This window comes from Sorex fumeus, unplaced genomic scaffold, assembly GCF_029834395.1.
Source record: "Sorex fumeus unplaced genomic scaffold, SorFum_2.1 ptg000008l, whole genome shotgun sequence".
Classification (NCBI taxonomy): Eukaryota; Metazoa; Chordata; class Mammalia; order Eulipotyphla; family Soricidae; genus Sorex; species Sorex fumeus.
The window spans coordinates 75,971,230-75,990,951 of record NW_026606065.1 but is presented as its reverse complement, the minus strand read 5'-3'; the positions used below and the strand labels follow the sequence as shown (position 1 = coordinate 75,990,951).

Genomic DNA, 19,722 nt, shown 5'->3' with positions numbered 1-19,722 from the left:
GCTATAGGAACCAGGAAAAGTTTTCTTAAATTGGGCAAGACTGTGTACTGAGAAAAGTAATGTAGTAGAGGAGGCAGATGTTGATGGAGAGAAAGGGGTTGACAGAAGGAGTGGAATTCTTGATAATATATACATGAATATTTTCCTGAGCATGTATAGTCATAGGGTTAACCAATGATAGTAAAAATTGCTGTTAAAATAAATAAAGTGCTTAAATATTTTTTAAAATTTAAGATTATGGTGCATATGTAGGGACAACTGACCACTTAGTGTTGGGAAAGATGAAAGACATGTGGTTTATTCTTACTGAACAATAAAGAGATTGTCAGATGATAGGCATGTGTGGGATGAGATGCTGAGAATTTATAACTGAAATGGAGAGTGACTGGATGAAGCTGGCATGCATGAGATTTCATGTTTGCCCTTTATCATTCTTTATATCAGCCATCGCCCAAATACATGATGCATTATTTTCCTCAGGTTTCATTCACAGTACCGAGCCAGTGAAAACAGATTTTTTTTACTTAATGTGAGTTTGAGACTGAGTTTGGGCTGGAGCGATAGCACAGCGGGTAGAGCATTTGCCTTGCACGCAGCCAACATGGCCGACCTGAGTTCGATTCCTCCGCCCCTCTCGGAGAGCCCGGCAAGCTACCGAGAGTATCTCGCCCGCACAGCAGAGCCTGGCAAGTTCCCCATGACGTATTCAATATGCTAGACACAGTAACAACAAAGTCTCCAATGGAGACGTTACTGGGCCCGCTCGAGCAAATCGATGATCAACGGGAGGGCCTTTACCTTTACCTTTAATGTGAGTTTGGGTTTTCCCAGGAAATGGAGTTGAGAGAGAGGAAGAAGACACTGGTGGTATTAGTTAAGGAAAGATTGGGACACTAAGCAATGGAATATAAGCTCTATAATAAAGGTCACAGATCAGAATCACAGATCATCCTGTTATTCCTCGATTGCCTCGAGCAGGCCCCAGTAACGTCTCCTTCATCCTGGCCCTGAGGTTATATTCAAGGCTCTTTAGGAGAATGAGACCCATCATTGTTACTGGTATTTGGCATATTGGGTGCGCCATGGGGAGTTTGCCAGACTCTGCCGTGTGGGCAGGCTACACTCGGTAGCCTGCCAGTTTGTCAAAGTAGGAATGAGATGTCATAATAAGATGTCGCGGCCGCATATGCGGCCGCGCGGTTCCCGGAGCTGGTTTTTATAGTCTCAGAGTCTTGGCCGCTGATGGGATTACACGGCACCAGGGGGCCAGTTGGTGGGTGTGACCCCGCCTACTGGAATTTGGAGGATCTGGGTGGAGGATGCTCGACTCCAATCCGAGTAGGCTTGGAGATCTCGGCCCCAGAACCCACGTGGCTTTGTCCCTCTGCTGGTACCTTCAGGTGTGCAGAGAGTGGTCTCAGCATGGTGGTGGCTGGTCCTATAATAAAGGTCATGGGAGCTAATAGTGGTCTGAAAATGTGGGGGCTGGGAGGGCAGAATATGGTCGTGAGGCTGTTTGTATGTGGCTAAGAGCTAGTATAGCAGTTAAGAGGCAACTACTCTGTTCCCCCAACTGGATTTGATCCCTTGCTCCAAATGCCCTCCCCAGTGAGGGAGTGGATATGGCCTGGAAGCTTCTAAGCACTGACAGGCCTGAGCAGTACTGCATCCCTTGGTCCTAGCATTGAACTACTGACCTGGTTGGCTGAATATTGGCAGCAATAGCCCCCTCAGCACACATGGGGGCCACAGATAGTCCTCTGAGCACTTCCAAAAGTGATTTCAAAAGCAAAAAGCCACGAGTCAAAAAAGCTCAAGCAGTTCTGGGTGTAGCCCCAAGTCCCCCCACCCCCTTAAATTTCTTTGTATTGAGGTAGAGTTGGTTTATAAGACTGTAAATATTTATATGTTTTGGGAGTACAGAGTTCCAAATACCATGCGCACTAGCAATGTTCCTACATTACAGCTAATTGAATCCCACTTTCAATCTTCTTCTCCTGTTTTTGGTAATCTAAATGGCACATAACTTTGTTAATTTGTAAAAACTGAGGTATTTTTCAATCATAAATCCATACTGAATTTTGTCATGAACTTTTCCCTATATCTCTTTTCTGACATAGGTGTGATCAAGATATTTATTCACTTGCTACCTTTCCACTTGCATATGCTAGTAATCCTTGCATCCTTGAAATAAATTCCATGTGGTAACGATACATGCTACTTTAAATATATTATTAAATAAAATTATCTAATTATTCCTCATGTGCTAAGATTTTGTTGAGGATATTTGCATTATCCTTAATTATTGTTAGACCTTGTTAGCTTTTGCATAATTATTATCTGTGTGATATTTTAAATTGAACTACTTATCTAGAACATTTTCTCTTTCTCTATTACTTAAATAAATTCTGTGAGTGCATACAGATGTACGAGTGACTTTTTTCACACCTAGTTATATGCAACTGACTCAGAAAAAATAATAACCATATAGATAGACCTTACCCATATTTCTAAGCACAGAAAAGAGATTGAGGAAGTATTTATCACCTATTTAAATGTATTTGCAAATGTAACAGTGATTACTTGCTCATCTAATCCTCAAGGCAATGATGTTCAGGTTTGTGAAGCTACTGCAAATATAGAAGGAATGTATTGTTAAATAGTACTTACACAAAAGATTCTTAAGACATATTGAGATTGAGATTTTGTTTCCAAATGTTTTATATAAATTATTCATAAGTCAGAATCATGTGGACCCATATAATTATGCATATTAACTATCAATCGGTACTACTTTAGTAGTTCTCAAGATCACCAGGGGCGCTTTCTTAAAATACTGATTCTTTCTTAAAATACTGATTCCCAGTTCCACTCCAGACACACTAAATTAGAACATCCAGTTTTGAGTCCAGTGATTCCTAAGAAGCACCCTAAATGATTCTCATGGTGCCAGCCCCACGTAAGTCTTCTTATTGGCATTTAGGAAACTATTGTTCTATGGAACTCAGAAAAACTTATGCCAAGCTTTTCACCAGTAAACACCACCATAATATATTAGCTATTTACTCTTAAAGATTATTTGCTGGGTTTTTTGGGGGAGGGGTAGGAGACACACGTGGAGACACAGGGGCTATTCAGTGATCGTTGGCAGTGCTCAGAGCATCATATGTCATGTGGAGGATCAAACCAAGGTCACAGTTGTCATTGCTGCATGCAATGTGAGCGTTTTACCTCCTGGGATTTCTGGTACTGTTTTCCTCTTTCTATTTGAGAAATATTTTAGCCTTGCAGAAAATATGTGTTAACTACTAAGTGACACTCTTATGATGGTACTAAAAAGGGCTAGTTACAGTTGTTTCTTCTTTATTTATTATATTTTTTGTTTGTTTTTGGCTTTTGGCTTTTGGGCCACATCCGGCTGTGCTCCGGGCTTATTCCTGACTGTACCCTATGGGATCACTCCTGGCAGTGGTAGGCTCATGGGACCATATGGGGTGCTAGGGGTTGAACCTGAGTCAGCTATATGCAAGGCAAGAACCTTACCTGCTTTACTGTCTCTCTGGCTCTCGCATTTGATTCATTAAAAAAATAAATATCACAGAGTCAACTGAAGTGTTATTCATTTACTCCCAACCCTTCTCCCACCTTCTTTCCTGACAGTGCCTATTACTCTGGTGTAATATTTGCCAATGCCTCTCAGTCACACACCAGGAGGAACACACTTGCATTTGAACAAGTTGGGATTATTATTTATTGCAGCCAAAAAAAAATAACAGCATATAAAACACTACGATATCTCCATAAGAGAGTGTTGGGAAAAACTGATTAGAATTGAGGTTTTGGTTGAGTGATTGGAAGAAGGGTCTCAAGAAACAGGACGGGGTTACTCTGAGGTGGCTTTTGTCAGAGTGTTGGACAGTTCTATGATAGCTATCTCAGTAAATATGGAAGATTGGCAGGAACAAATGTCAAACTGTAATTGGCAAAGGAATAGCTGCCATTCATTCAGTGAGAGAAGGGGGTATTTGGTAATTTGTTGGCTGCATTTATGTGAAGTGATGCTCTGTGGTATCATTTGTGTCTGGCAGTAGAACAAGTTTTAGTATAGGCATTAGATTATTTATAATAATGAGGAAGCTTTAGTGAAGGTGTTAGATCCATTCATAGTAATAGAAGGTCCTGATGCATGAGAGCAGATCCAGATGTCATGAACTGCATTTCTTCTCATTCACTGTATCACTGTCATCCTGTTGTTCGTTGATTGCCTCTAGCAGGCCCCATTAATGTCTCCTTCGTCCTAGCCCTGAGATTTTAAAAAGTGCCACATATGAGATTCTTTCAGGGTCAGGAGAATGAGACCCATCATTGTTACTGGTTTTTGGTATATTGAATACGTCACGGGGAGTTTGCGAGACTCTACTGTGTGGGCAGGATACTTTTGGTAGCCTGCCAGGTTCTCCAGAATAAGAACTGGATAATAAGATGTCGCTTCCGGGAGCTGGGTTTTATAGTCTCTGGGTCTTGGCCATTGATGGGATTACACGGCGCTGGGGACAGTTGGTGGGTGTAATGCCTACATACTGGAAGATGGGGGATCTGGGTGGAGGAGGCCCGAGTTCCAATCCAAGCAGGCTTGGAGATCTACACCCTGAGTCTCACACACCTGGGTTCCTCTGCCGGTTCCTTCATGCATGAGGCTTGTCTGAACGTGTGGAGAGTGGTCTTAAGCATGAAACCAGAGGTCTTCAGCTGCCGGGGCTCTGATCGGGGTGGGGAGGGAAACTCAGTCCACCCTCCTCCAAGGGGCCCCCGTGAGGACAGCCAGGCATGGAGGCAGGAGACTCTGCCTTCTTCTCGTTATACACATTTTTCTAATTTGCCTATGTCACATAGCCACACACACACACACACACACACACACACACACACACATGCACACACACACACACAAAGAGGGGGAGGAAGAGTCTATACCAAGTACATTCATATACTGCCATTTTGTGTTTTAGACACTATTTTTGTCACTTAATCATGCATTCTTTATAACTTAGTTTTCCCTCCCAGTGGACACTGCTATTTTTGAGATGTATCAATCTCAGCTATTGATTTTGGTCGAATTAATTTCTTTCTTCTCCTTTATCCTCTTTACTTCCTCCTCTCTCTCTCCCTCTCTCTCTCTCCCCCCCCCCCCACCCCTGATCACCTCCTTCTTCCTTTATCTTGCTTCTCTTTCTGGGCCTTTTACCCATGTGATAATGATGATGACAATGATGATTTTTGGTTTGGGGGTCACACTGCCTTTTCTCAGGGATCACTTCTAGTGGAGCTCAGGAGACCATATGTGATATGTGCTGTGGATTGAACCTGGCTAGCTGTGTACAAGACATATACCTTACCCAATGTACTATATCTGTGGCCCCCATGATGCTAGCTTAACTGTCACTGTTAAGCTAGGAGGAGGCCCGAGTCCCAATCCAAGCAGGCTTGGAGATCTACACCCTGGGTCTCACACACCTGGGTTCCTCTGCCGGTTCCTTCATGCATGAGGAATTTCTCTTTAGACACGTTTTTAAGGTTTTTCTGAAGTAGGCATCTGGACCTTATGCACATATTCAGTTCTACCAAGTATTGTCAAGTTACTCTCTGAAATGGCAACACCGATGTGCCTTCCCATTAGCAATTTGTAAGAGTTTCACATTTGCAAGCATATGACACGATCATCCGATTGTTCGTCGGTTGCCTCAAGCAGGCACCAGTAACGTCTCCTTCTTCCTAGTCCTGAGATTTTAAAATAGTCATATTCAATGCTCTTTCAGGACTAGGAGAATGAGACCTATCATTGTTACTGGTATTTGGCATATTGAGTATGACACGGGAAGCATATGACAAGGTTATCATAATTTTCTTTGCCAGTCTGACAGGTGTGAAATGGCATCTCATTTTAATTTGCATCTTTTCATGTGGATATTGCTCATGAGAAGTAGTCACAGGTGGTGGCTTAAAGCATAGATTCTGGTGTCAGGATGCTGCAGTTGGTCCTACTTTGAACATTTACCTGCTGTGTGATCTTGAGTGAATTACTTCTCTAAACTAGTGTTTAGAACCCTTCACAGCATTGTTATGCTATTGATAGATAAATCAGATAGGATTATAGTAGACCTTGACACATATAAGTTCAAGTCCTGAAATTCCACAAAATTATAAATCAACGATAAGTTGGGAAAATATTTTCAATTGAAAAATTTCATAGTTAAGGTAATATATTTACAACAGGGTTGATATTTATGGCTGTGTTGTACAGATACTTCACCTTACTGTCACCAAAGGACTAGCAGAGTTGTATCGGTGTGTGTGTGTGTGTGTGTAAGCAAGGTTGTTGGCTCATAGTGTTATAAAACTTTTTACTTAGTTGCTGAGCTATTAAACAGCACAAGTGTCTAGTGTTTTAGTGCTTCCTATAAAAACTTAGACAGATAGTAATGCATCCCCCTGGGGCACCACTCACCTGGAGCTGCTGAGGAACAGGTGACCCCTTGCTGCAGACCTCTCTCTCTCTCTTTTTTTTTTGTCAGAAGCCTCTTTACTCTCTTTGGCTTCTTCAGTTGAGGTGGCAGTTGTCATTTGTCCTGGGTCTAAACTCCCATTGTCGTTAACCACAGGCCCCCTCATTTACATTACCTGCCTGCATCTGCAGCCTTCTGAGTGAGTGTGTTACTAATGGGGAAATAGGGGGAATAAATGAGCCTGTCCATTCCCAGTAAGGCAAAAAGGATCAGGGAAGAGATTTCTAACTGTTTTTTTTCATTCTTAACTTTTTTTTTTTTTTTTGGCAAGGGCAGCATCCTAATTACAACCACTTAGCTTTAACATCTTTATTAGAATGTTCTTATGTTTCCCGTCATGATTCAGTGTTGGCAGATGTGGGCAGCCAGGTTGACAGGTGCTTTTAGCACCTTGTAGCCCTGGGGTGCAGTGAATGGCAGCTGCTGAGTTACAAGCTCTTACAGGCCTAAGTGAACTTTTTGAAAAAAGAAAAAAAAATAAAGATCCTCGAACATTAAAAACCCTGGCACTTTTTCTATTAAATTAAAAATCTCTTGGGAAATACGGGCTATTCATATGAGTTAAGAGACGTACAATTTTAAACTCGGTGGCCTTTCCTATCATTGTTGTGCTATCAAAAATGTCAAACATGGGGTGTCAGAGAGTATAATGATAGGACATTTGTCTTTCTTGTGGCTGACTTCAGTTCTATTCCCAGCATCACATATGGTCCCCCAAGCACTTCCAAGAGTAATTCCTGAGTCCAGAACCAGGAGTAACCCTTGAGCATCACTAGGTGTGGCTCAAAGACACCCCCCTCCTCCCCCTAAAAGTCAAGGTTGGATTAGAGAAATAGAGCAAAGATTAAGGCACTTCCCATACATACATCTGTGACTGCTGCAATCCAGATTCAATCCCCGCAACCCACACGGTCCCCCTGTACACCACCAGGAAAGATCCCTGAGCACAGAGCCAGTTGTAGCCCCTGAGTGCCAACAGGTGTGGTCCCAAAACCAACCAACCAAACGAACAAACATGTTAAGCTTTGTGTTTTTAATTGATGATTCTTCATATTTTGTTTTTCATGGTTTTGTAGAGTAGCAAATCACATCCCTTTTCTTCTTTGACTTTCTTATAATTCAGTGTTCTCTTCCCAATTCCCCATCAATCGTAAGTTGTGTATTTTTGTTTGTTTGTTTTGTTTCATCTTTTTGTTTTGGGGGGCCAAATCTGGTAGTGCTTGGGGGCTGGAGTGATAGTACAGTGGTAGGACATTTGCCTTGCATGTGGCCGACCGGGTTCAATTCCCAGCATCCCATATGTTCTCCCGTGCACTGCCAGGAATAATTCCTGAGCGCAGAGCCAGGAGTAACCCCTATGACCCAAAAAGAAAAAATAAAAGAAAATCTGGTGGTGCTCAAGGTTTACACCTGGCTCTGCGCTCAAGGATCAATCCTGAACGAGCTCAGGGGATTCTATATTCTATAGGGTGCATGGGATCCAACCCCAGGTTGGGCACATGCAAGGTAAGTACTCTGCCAAGTGTACTGTACTCCTGCCCCCATCAATACTTATTTTTATGCTTGAGATTTAATTGACTCCTGAACCCATATGAAAACATTTCCAGAGTGAGTGGGCTCTTCCTCTTTTTCACCTTCATCTCTCCCTGGTGAGTTTCTGCAACATCTAAGATGCCTAGTGAAATCCTTGAGAATTAATTTTGTTCTTCTCATCTTATCTTGGCCCATTCTTAAGTATTTTTGGAATGGATCACTTACTTAGAAATGATTCTTTTGTATCTGTTACTTAATTTTGTATTATTTGGGTAAGAACATTACTGTAATAAACAGACCTCAAAGCGCGCGTGCGCACGCACACACACACACACACACATACACACACATATCTCCCACTTGACATTTAAAACAAATTTGGGTAGACCCTCTCCACCCATATATTCAGGACCCAAACCTGCTACCTGACGGAGGCTCTGATTTTTTTTTCCTTTTCAGCTATACTCAGTGGTGCTCAGAGGCTGCTAACTCCTAGCTCTGTACTCAGGAATCACTTCTGGCAGGCTCAGAGGATCATACGGGATGTGGGAAATTGAACTCCAGTCAGTTATGTGCAAAGCAAGCACCCAGCCCACTGTATTATCACTCCAGTCCTGGCTCTAGCATTTAAAATATATAATTTCCATATTTGTGCCAGGGTCACCATTCTTCTAGTTCAGAAAGGAAAGAACTATGGAACCACATGCCTTGGATATTTATAAATAATCTTGGAAGGCATAAGTGTTACTTCTTCTCATGGTCCCCTGTCAGTAATCAACTGTAGGGCCAAACTCAAGACCAAGAAAGCAAGGGAAAAAGAGGTTCTTCTTCAACCTTTTAGAAGAAGTTGAATATCACAAATAGGAAGAATCTCTGAAGATTGTAAAGTGTTTGTTTTTTGTTTCTTGGGGTCATACCAGGCTCTTTTCAGGGGTTATTCCTGGCTTTGTGCTCAGGAATTACTCCTGGCTGGCCTCAGGGGATCGTATTTGATGTTAGGGATCATGCCAGAGCCAGCTGCTTATAAGACAAATGTCTTACTCCCTGTACTATCTATCTGTTCCCAAAGATTGGAAATTGAACAAAAGTGAAAAACAAAACAAACCAAAAAAGCCCCTTCAGCTTTGCTTAGTTAATTAGCTAGAACATCATTAACGTTTTGTTTTGTTTTGCTTTGGTGAGGGGTGGGGGCATATCCACCTGTGCTCAGGGTTTACTCCAGGCTCTGTGCTCAGGGATCACACCCAGCAGTGCTCATAGACATGTGCAGTGCAAGAATAGAACCAGGAACACCTGTGTGCAAAGCAAACCCCTTAGCCCCACACTATCTCTCCAGCCCCACCATCCATTTTATAGAGAATAAAGGAAGCTCTGTATTCATGCTTGTCAGAATGATAAAATGGACTGGATCCTCCATCTCCAGCAAAGAGCAGAATCCTAGTAGTGACAAAGAGAAAGAAACCTTGAGGAAAAGAGTTGACTCAGAGCACTGGAATCTAGCTGTCTGTCTCGTTAGACTTTTATACTAGCAGGTCCTGTTCCACGTGCTTTTGCAGAAGCATCTATATTTTATTTTTATAAAGTGCTGTGATAAAGGATCAGAGTGATAATACAGAGGTAGAAGTGCATGCTCTGCTTGCAGCTGACCCTGGATTGATCCTCGGCCCACATGGTACCCTGCATAAGTCCTCTGTACCCTAAAGCAAAGTCCTTCAACATCCATGGCACTGCAGGCACCAAGGAACAGCCTTGGAGGAGCAACTCACATATAGAAATTCAAGTGTGTTGGCCAGTACTTACCAGGAGGGGGGCCCAAACCTCCTGAGCACTGCTTGGAAGATACCCTCCCTCATCCAAATGCTAAGACCTACAGGAATCTTGATTCAGTTCAGTTAAAAGAAGCGAATTATTACTAGGATTTTTATTAAGAACAATGCCTCTGGCCTGTTAACTTGGAGCGTGTCTTGTGTGCATAGCTAATCACCTGGGATTTATCCACATTACCCCTGGGCCCATCTCAAATTCCGATAACAGATGTATAGTCTTGTCATTTTGATTTAATCTTGTGGCATGAGCGGGCGCGTAAAAATTGGCACAGTGGCTGGGAGCTGGCTTTCCTGCCTGCTTAGTGCTTGGCATTGGCAAGTTAGAAGCAACATCCAAGCAGCATGCAGAGCTGCCAGTCAGCTCCGTCGGACGTTTCTTGCTTATCCCAGTGTTTCTTTTGCCCTGCTTTCTCTATGAGCTATGCTCAGCTAAGGCTATTCAGAAATCTCCCCAAACTTCTGGCAGCTCTCTTCTTTTTACACTTTTGACGGATGACTTCATAAGGCTCCAGACAGTGGGGCAGCTTCCAGACGGTGCAACTTCATTAGTCTCCTTGTCTATTCCAGGCGAGATAAGCAATCCAAGACAAATGCAAAGGCTGCTAGTCTCGGCTGTTGGGGCCTGTGCTTCTCAGGGTTATGTACCTTGCTTAGCTTCTAGCTCTTGCTTTCCTGGCTTGTTTCTCTGACCTTGTTCGAATGCCATGTTCTACTGAAGTAATTACTTAAAATGATGCTGGCATCTCTGTTTAATTCTAATTCCTTCTTTTGATTCTCCTCTGGCCCCCCTGAAGACCATTTTTTTTTTTTAATCAGGCCTCTCGTGTTTTCTTTGATGCCCATGTCTTGAGCACTTGATGAATTGAATCTCAGCATTAGCCTAAACTATTAAGGAGAAAAATCAGAGTAATGAGAGGAAGGGGGCACATAGGGAGCCGACTGTGAGTGTCTGGTGCAAAAGAAATCAGGCATTTGGTTGTGAGGTACTTGCTTGTTCATGTGGAGGGGAGGAGGAAAAATCTCTTCTTTTGGGAAAAGAACAAAAGAATAAAAATTAAGTAAACTAATCAATGGTGGGCCGTCATTTAAGTAATAATAAAAAATATTGCAGCAAACTACACTTGTTATAGGTAAGAAGGGAAATTGAGGCAATGGTTTATATTTTTTGATAGCTTTCCCAACAGTACTCAGGGAATATCACTTCTGGTGATGTTCCAATTGGCTGAATGGTTCAATGCTCAGATCCAGCAGTGCTGGGAACCCTGGGCCATAGCACAATGCACAGGGATCATGTGGTACCCAGGAGCCATGCAGTGACAGGGACTGAATGCCAGTCCTTGGGCATGCAACACATAACCTTGAGCGTAGAGTTAGCTCCTGACAATCATAGCTTTTTAAGGCAAAAGCCTTTTTATTAGAATTTAGGGCATTTTGAGACAGATCTTCACAATCTCCCAAAGCTAAAATTTCAGAGATTCAGTTAGAAGCAGCAGCAATAGTAGTACTTTTTACTTCTTGTGAAAGATACAAGTCACATGCACTTTGTGTATGTGTCTGTGTTGTGTGTGTGTGTGTGTGTGTGTGTGTGTGTGTGTGTGTTGAAAGTCCATTCTGCTTTCAGAAACCCAGAGAGGCTCATGATCCACTGTAGTTGAGAGTGACTGATCGGATGGACTTGAGTATCTGTGCCTCCTGAGTATAGTTAAAGCTTTGAGGGAGGAACTGTGAGTAGAGAGCAAGGGTGAAGAGCCTGATGTAAAACTGGTGTGGAAACTGATGTTAGAGCGGAATGATCCACAATGCTAAGGTGAGGTCTGAGTGCCAAGCTTTAAATATTCAGATAGGAAAGACGGGTCCCATATGGTGGAAACTGAGGAAACATTTATCCTCCTGTCAAAATTCACAAAAGAGGTAGAAAAAAATTAAATGATGGCTTTGCATTAAGCAAGCCTAGATTGGCATCTTTCAAACAATTGCTTTCCAAGAATTCAGGGGGCTAGAGTGGTGCTCAGGGGCTAAAGTACTTGCCTTGCAGATGATAGACTGCAATTTCCCCCAGTGCCTCTTCATGTATCAAGTGTGATCCTGGCACCTCAGCTGTCTGTAATTCCTGGCACTGGGAGTGATCGCTGGCTGCACCTATGCCAACTGTATGTGAGCATTATAAAGTTTGCAAAGACTGGTCAGGAATGGGAGCCCTGGCAAGAATGTGTGTGAGTGACGTCTAACAAGCACGACTAGAATGTGTGAACTCCACAAATCCACAAATTGTAACACCCACCCCCTGTCAGTTAGCAGCAGGACTGAGCATGCATGCACCATCACCAGAACCACAACCAAGCATGGGTGGGAATCTGTCATTGCCACAATGGCACCCACAAAGGCAAACAAAGGAGAGACATTCAAAAGAGAACGAAAGAATATGTGCAATCTAGCAATAGCCCTTGGTTTTGATTTTCTATCATACTTTGTTCACAAACTTACTTATTGATCTAAGACAATTTTATTTCTCAGTTGATAAAATTCTAGGCTAGTCTCCTAAAGTACAATAAATAATAATGTTTCTATTTGTTTGGAGGCACTAACTCCTGTTTGTGTTCCTGCTAGTGTAACATCTCAGATGTTGAGCAAACTGAACACCACATTACCAAACAGAAATACCTGTCAAATTGCTCCTTGTGAACCAGCACCTTCAACCTGGGTAAGTGGGCCACCTGGAACAACGCCAGCTGGCACTATGAGAAGAGTTTAGTGAATGAAGATTAAGGGAATAGAATGACCTACTAGAAATGTAGGCAGATGATCGGAAACTGTGACTTTCAGCTGTGTTTGTGGATTAAATAGCAACCTCTGAAAAGCCCTTAATCCCACCCAGTCTTCCACCCAGCCATTCCTTAAGTTTGTATATTTATACATGTTTGATTGCATATATACAATATCTGCCTGCAAGTACCTTGGTCAAGGGAGGGAGAAAAGCCAGAGATACAAAGGCAAACGATGAACATAGAGCATAAGTTTATGGTGAACTGGCAGAGTGATGAGGTTTTCTGAATGTCAACAATTAAACAACACACAGAAGCAAGCAAGAGGTGTGGCTTGTGTGATGGAAGAAGAATTGTGTACATGCAACCTAGATGATGAAGAGAGAGGGTGAAGAAGCAGGCAGGTGCCAAAAGGAGAAGAATCTATGTGAAGTAGGCAGGTGCCACAGAAGAATCTATGTGGTGCAGCTTGAAGTGAGATGGGTCGCTGTGTGGGTTGTCTTGGCTATGGCAGGATTTGGCATCCTTACTATCTGCACACCAAATTCTAGAGTCAGTTACCCCAGACACTGAGACATCTGGAAGTGCTCCACATTGGAGGCTGATGATACTCTGGTAGACTGTCAATAGTCTGAAGGTGTATGCCACACTGGAATACTCGGATCTCATTTTGTCAGTACTAAAGTTCCGAGGCTAGCACTTAAAGGTTTTTTTGTTGCTTTTTAACTTGATGCTGGAGATCAAATCTAGGACCTCACACATTCAAGGCAAGTGCCCTCCTATGGAAAGTTTCCATTTTAGACAGATCACACTCACACTGGTAAAGATGTGAAGCATGAACATAAAGCAATAGATCTCTAAGTGCTTTTCAAATACCAGTCCACAGAACTGTCAGTGCTGGTCTGCAGAGATTTCCTGATTATTCACACACAAATTATTGCTGGGAACAGAGTGACAGTACAGCTGGTACAGCATGCCTTGCCTGTAGCCAACCCAGATTCAATCCCTGGCACCACATATGGTCCCCCGAGCTCAATGGGAGAAATCGCTGAGCTCAGAGCCTAGAGTAAGCCTTGAGCACCAATGGGTATGGCACCCAACTCCTCTCTCCGATCCTCTCAAATTATAGCTGATGAACCCATTATCTATCTGGATCATGCAGCAATATTATTATAAATATTGTTATTTAAATATTTCTATTATAAATCATATTTTGTTTTTCCTTAGCAATCTGTGAAATGCTTTCCTTTGTCCATTTTCTTGAAGGTGTAGAAAAGTTGAGACCCACTGTTCTCTGAGGTTTCTGTGTTAGTCTAGGTGAGGAATGATGTCACCTGGTTTGATCTAGGCTCATGGGGAGAGTGGAGATGAGTGTCCAGGTCACCCGCAGGGAGGGGAGACTGGCGGGGCCTGATTATTGACTGGCTGGCTGGAGACAAACAAGTCAATGCAGTAAGGCATGACTTCAGATAAGAACAGCACATCAAAAAGAAGATTGGATTAAGTTTTGAAACACTCTCAGCTTTTTCAGAGGTTGGGTAGGTGAGTGGTTAAATAAGCCTGATTTTCACATTCTCTGTGTCCTTGTTTTAAAATTCAGAAGACATTGCAGAACTCCTTGGGAGAAGGTCATATAATCTTACCTTTGACCTTTTTGAGTGTTCCTTATTTTCTTTTTCCTACTTCTAGAGTGGTGTTCCAAAATCTAAATTTGCTAGTGCAGGGGCCATAAGTCAGATCAAGTCTGTTATCTCTACCTATCCAAGGACAGAGATCTGGAGGGAAGCATGGAGGTGCTATAGGTGGGGACCTAGATCCTGAGCGGGTGACAGTCTTTGGCTTGTGTCTAGATCCACCGTGACTGAGAGGACACGTGAGAGGAGGAGTTGAGTAGTTTTACCCACTGGGTGCTTGGCTGCTAGAATGGTCTTCTTCCTGTTGTAGGGCTTCCTGAGTCCTGTGATTTGAATCACCTGGCAGAACTGTATGTACTCGCTCTGTTGACTTTTGACACATTTCTTCATTTGAACGAGATCATCCTGCATTTTATATTGTCATTTTGAGCATCAGTAATTGTCTCCCAGAGCTGCATTTTTGTGTGGATTAGTCACACCGGCCTCAGAGCTATTAATAGAAATGATGACACAGGATTGGACCCAGGACAGTTTCTTGTGAATTGCATTCATTAGCTGTTCTCATTTTGACACCGAACTATTAATAATTTGTTGGTGCTCCATATAGTTAACTGAATTTTTACCTGTATTATACTCTTCACATTCTGTCTAATCCATATGCACAGAATTCCTCTGAGTATCCTGTGCAGAACCACTTTTCATGTTTAAGGAAATTAAAATATGTGCACTGAACCTTGGTGAAGATTAAAGAAGATACCTGTTGGTACCCGCGCTCTTTCCATCTATGAAATTGAACAGTGCTCTCTTGATTAGCTGCAGGTTTTAAACATTAAAAAAATGACTACATATATCAAAATTCACTCAGAAAAGTTTTTTGCACTTATTTAAATATGGAGTGGTCCTAGATCGGTAGTATTTTAATAAATATTATATAGTAATGTGAGTGAAAAGCCTTTAAGAAAATTCCTTGGAGGGTTAAACAAGCGAACTAAAGACAAAAGGTACTTAACCTGGATGATGTAGTTCTTTGTGCTATGTGTACATATTGAAGAATTGCCTCAGCTCCCTCAGTTATTATCATTGAGTATTTTCAGTTGCATGCTACATAGTTTCCAGCCCTTGGTTTGCGACACCCTTCCTTTCTTCTACAGAGAATAATAAGCTTTAAAAACCTTCACCTGGAGCCAGAGCAATAGGTAGGTAGGATGCTTCCCTTGCATGTGGCCGACCTAGGTTCAATCCCTGGCATCCCATGTGGTTCCCAGAGCACCACCAAGAGTAGCTCCTGAGTGCAGAGCAGGAGTCAGCCCTAAACACTGCCAAGTGAAGACCCCAAACAAAAACAAAAACAAAAAGCAAACAACAAAAAAAGACCTCTTCCTGTGATTCGGCTGCCCAGTGCATCCTCTTTCTCAGGAATTAAGTCAGTATGCCTTAGCTTAAAGCCCAGAGTCCTATTTGCTTGCCACTCTGCTTCCCCCACCTGCAAAATTCTGATGTCCTATAGTCCAGGGCTTTGCTGCTCCAGGTTTGATCTGTGGCCCAGCAACCTGGTCAGCTCCTAGGAGCTCTTAGACATGCAGATGAATCTCAGGCCCAACATTAATTGTAACGGGACTTGGATTTCTCATGTAGTCCATGGAAGATTTGTGTGCACGGTCATATTTGACAGCTTGATAGCTCAGGCCTTTCCAGTCATTTCCTCTCACTTCTACTTCTTGAGACATGTATGGAGTGGACTTTTTTAGTTTTTGTCCATGTGCTACATGTTCTTTGAAGTGCCAACACTTTTTTTTTTTTAATTTATTTATTTATTTATTTATTTACAGTTGTAGATTTACAATTTTTTTTGTGCTTGGGTTTCAATTATACAATGATCAGATACCCATCCCTCCACCAGTGCCCGTTTTTCACCACCATGGATAATATCCCTCCCACCCCCATCCCCCCATCCCCCCCGCCTCTGTGAAGTGCCAACACTTTGAGGCGCCTGTCCTTCACACTCTTTCCATCTGGCTTCCACTACAATTCTTTCTCACTGCTACAGTCACAAATGACTGCTCAGGGACTTTTGATTTTTTTTTTAAAGTAAAACAAATTTTATTTGGAGGGTTTTTAAGGTGTGGAGGGAGAGAGGGTGAAAGAGAGAGAGTGACGCTCTCAAGAGAGAACACGGACTTCTCCAAGGCCTGAGAGAGCCCCTACGCACATCCCAGAATTAGATACAAAAGCAGGAATGTACACATCTCAAGAGGGGAGATGCGGGCCACACATGAGCTTGGACACCACATGTGCTCGGCCATGTGGGCACAAGCAGCACAAAGGCTCAGGCAGCATATGCGCCTTGACTTTTTTTTTCCTCTTTCAAAAAACACTTTGTCAGAACAAAACATGTCTGTTCTCTCACAGTTATGCAGGTCAGAAATCATAAACTGGCAAATGTCAGGGTGAATGTAAAACTGGGTCCTCCAAGCCTGGAGGTTGGTCGAGTGCCTGGGCCGGCTCCCTGGGATATAACTGCTTCACCTCTCTGTCATCCTCACTTCACCTTCTCCCACTCTCTTGCTCTCCTTTGCTGATCACTCTTGTGATCACCCTGGGCTCACTGTATCATCCATGATCATCTGTTGTATGTCAAGGGCCCTAGTGGCTCCTGCCCATTAGCATGGAGCAAATACTTATCTCTGCACCCTGTCTTTGCTCTTTCTTTTGCTCTTTGATGCTGAGTATCTGCTAACATGTATATTATGTATCTTGCTAATCTATTGATGAATCCATTTAAAATCTTATGAATTTAAATCCTTTAGTCAATCTCTCAATAGCATTATTTCCTTTCCACAATTATGTAGATATTTTTTTCAGTGACAAAACTTTTTTGTTACACTTTACATTTTCTTTCTTTTTACATTAGAAAAAGTTTATTTATTTATTTATTTAGCTTTTCTTCACTTCTCTTTGAACATTTGCCTACCTTCCTTGAATGTTGGTGACTGCTGTACCAATAGGCTACACTTCTACTATGTAGACCCTACTGCAAAGTGTCTTTGGCTGAACATTTCCATGTAATTTTCCTTGTAGTGCCTGCCAGGCGACTTGTCAATTTGGCTTATTTCCTTCCTGGAAATGTGCTTCTAAGTCCCTCTTTCCTCCTGACTTAACCTGATACGTGGGCCTCCTACGTATCTGTTGTTCTGGAATTTTCCCTTCAGAGAAAGATTTTCAATCACTTGGGATCGCTTTCAAAGTCCCTACTACTGGGTCACGCCCTTAGGAAGCTGTACTATGCTGAGGTTTCAGCTGTGGGACCCCACGGCTCTCTAGGTGATTCTAATGTACAGTTAGCTCATGACAAGAGGCCTGGGTATAGGGCTTTCTGGGGAATCGAGTTTATTACTTCCCAGTGTTGAGTCCCTTGATTTCTGGTTCTTATATCTTTGTTTTGAAGAGTATATTACTTCATGGCTTCCTAAAGAGAAGTTGCATGTTACAGACCTTGCCTGTTGAAACTATAGACTATCCTCACATTTAGATTACCATTTTCTGGTACATATTCAAATCTGGAAATAATTTTTCTTTGTAAGATTGAAGGTGTTGTTCTTCTGATTATGTATTAGTTCCTGAGAAATCTCAAGCTGTCTAAATTTCAGTCCTTGAACAAGCAATCAATGGGGGAAGAAGATAAATAGAAATTATGGGTTAAAAGGCATCAGGGCTTCATTTATGCCAGTGAAATGAGTGAGGGGGATAGCTTTATATCCAAAACACAGATTCAACAGAATTGAAAACATGAGATCTAAACAGCAATCACTGAAACTTCGTAATGTGCCTGTCAAGTTGACAAGCGGGGGTGAGTGGAGGCTGGGGTTGGGAGGGAATCTGGGAACACTGGTGGAGGGCAGTTGATACTGGTGGAGGGATCGGTGTTGAATAATTGTATGCCAAAACCTCAGCTGTCAGGGACTTTTTAAATCATGGCTTCTTTATTAAGAATTTTTAAAAGTAATAATAATTAAAAATAATTTGATAGGTTCCTATGTTTCTAGGATTAAAGTGTATAATTAGCTCTTCCTCTGACATAAATAAATGCCTGACCCAAGCTTTCATTTTTCCCAGAATAAATAAATAAATAAATAAGTCCTTGAGACTTTCTTCTAGAAATATTTGAATGTTTTCTCCTGTTCTATAATTTCAACTGAACTGATGTGCTTTTCAGGTATTTAAACTCATTTTCAGTTTGGAATCTCATCACTAATTCTATATAATTTTCTTGCGTTTATTTCCTTTTATTTTGTCAGTGTGTGTGTGGGTGGTGGGAGGAAGGAAGGGTGCTGGGAAGTGAATCCAGGGACTAGCTCATTATTTTTTTTTAAATTTGTTGAGAAGTTATAATATTTGCAGACAGGAGTGTTGGAGTGTTCTTTTTTGGAAGTGTACTTCATCACAGAGCTTCTTTTTTTTTTTTTAGACACTTTTCTAAATACTTTATTTTTTTTTATTAGTGAGACATCATAAGGTATAGTTGTAGACTTACAGATTTTTGTGCTTGGGTTTCAATTATACAATGATCAAAAACCCATTCCTCCACCAGTGCCCATTTCCCACCACCACGTATCCCAGTATCCCTCCACCCCCATTCCCCCCCATCCCACCCTGCCTCTGTGGCAGGGCATTCCCTTTTGTTCTCTCTCTTATTGGGTGTTATGGTTTGCAAAAGAGGCAATGGGTGGCAATCATGCTTGGTCTATAGACTACTTTCAGCATGCTTCTCATCATAGTACTTCTTCATCTTGTGGGGAAGGCTCCCAGCAGTTCTCAGGACCTCAGGATGACTCCCACCTGTCAATAGTTGGTCCTGTCTGGGCCTGACAAATCAGGGCTGTTGAGGCCTGACACCTTTGGGGACCACCATAGCTTTGCACTATAGTACTTGGGTTCGGATATATAATCAAACATTTTTCATCACATATGACTTCATCTTCTAAAGCAGTGTTTCCCAAAATGATCTATGCTGCTCCTTCGGGTCACTGGAATGAAGTGGTAGTGGATTTAGGTGCATGGGAAGGGGAGGCTTTCTTTTGGCTTAAAATGGGTAGATTTCCAGGTAGGCAATGAGTAACCTTTCTTTCTGAAGATGCACAGTAAGCCATACAAGTTTGGGGACCTCTGTCCTAAATATTTTACTCGCTTATCTTTTTGAGCTGTTGGAAATATTTAAAATTTCCAAGAGCTCCTGTTTACACTGCCACTTAAAAACAAAATAAAATAAATAATAAGAACAAACTTGTTCTGTTTTATGGATAAAACATCAGCTTTAACCTTTCTGAGGCTATAGGAGAGGCAGGAGAATAAAACTTCCAATACTCCCCATCGCTCTGGATACAGGATTTTACACAATTCTTTTATT

At 42.1% G+C, this 19,722-nt stretch overlaps 1 protein-coding gene across 1 annotated transcript in view; it reads left to right on the top strand.

Moving 5' to 3' along the window:
* The window catches only part of EPSTI1 (epithelial stromal interaction 1), a 114,870-nt gene that overhangs the window by 59,161 nt on the left and 35,987 nt on the right, over positions 1 to 19,722 (top strand). The window contains exon 7 of the mRNA XM_056109872.1: positions 12,530 to 12,623. Coding sequence (XP_055965847.1) covers positions 12,530 to 12,623 — 94 coding nt within the window. The remainder of the gene's footprint in view (positions 1 to 12,529; positions 12,624 to 19,722) is intronic.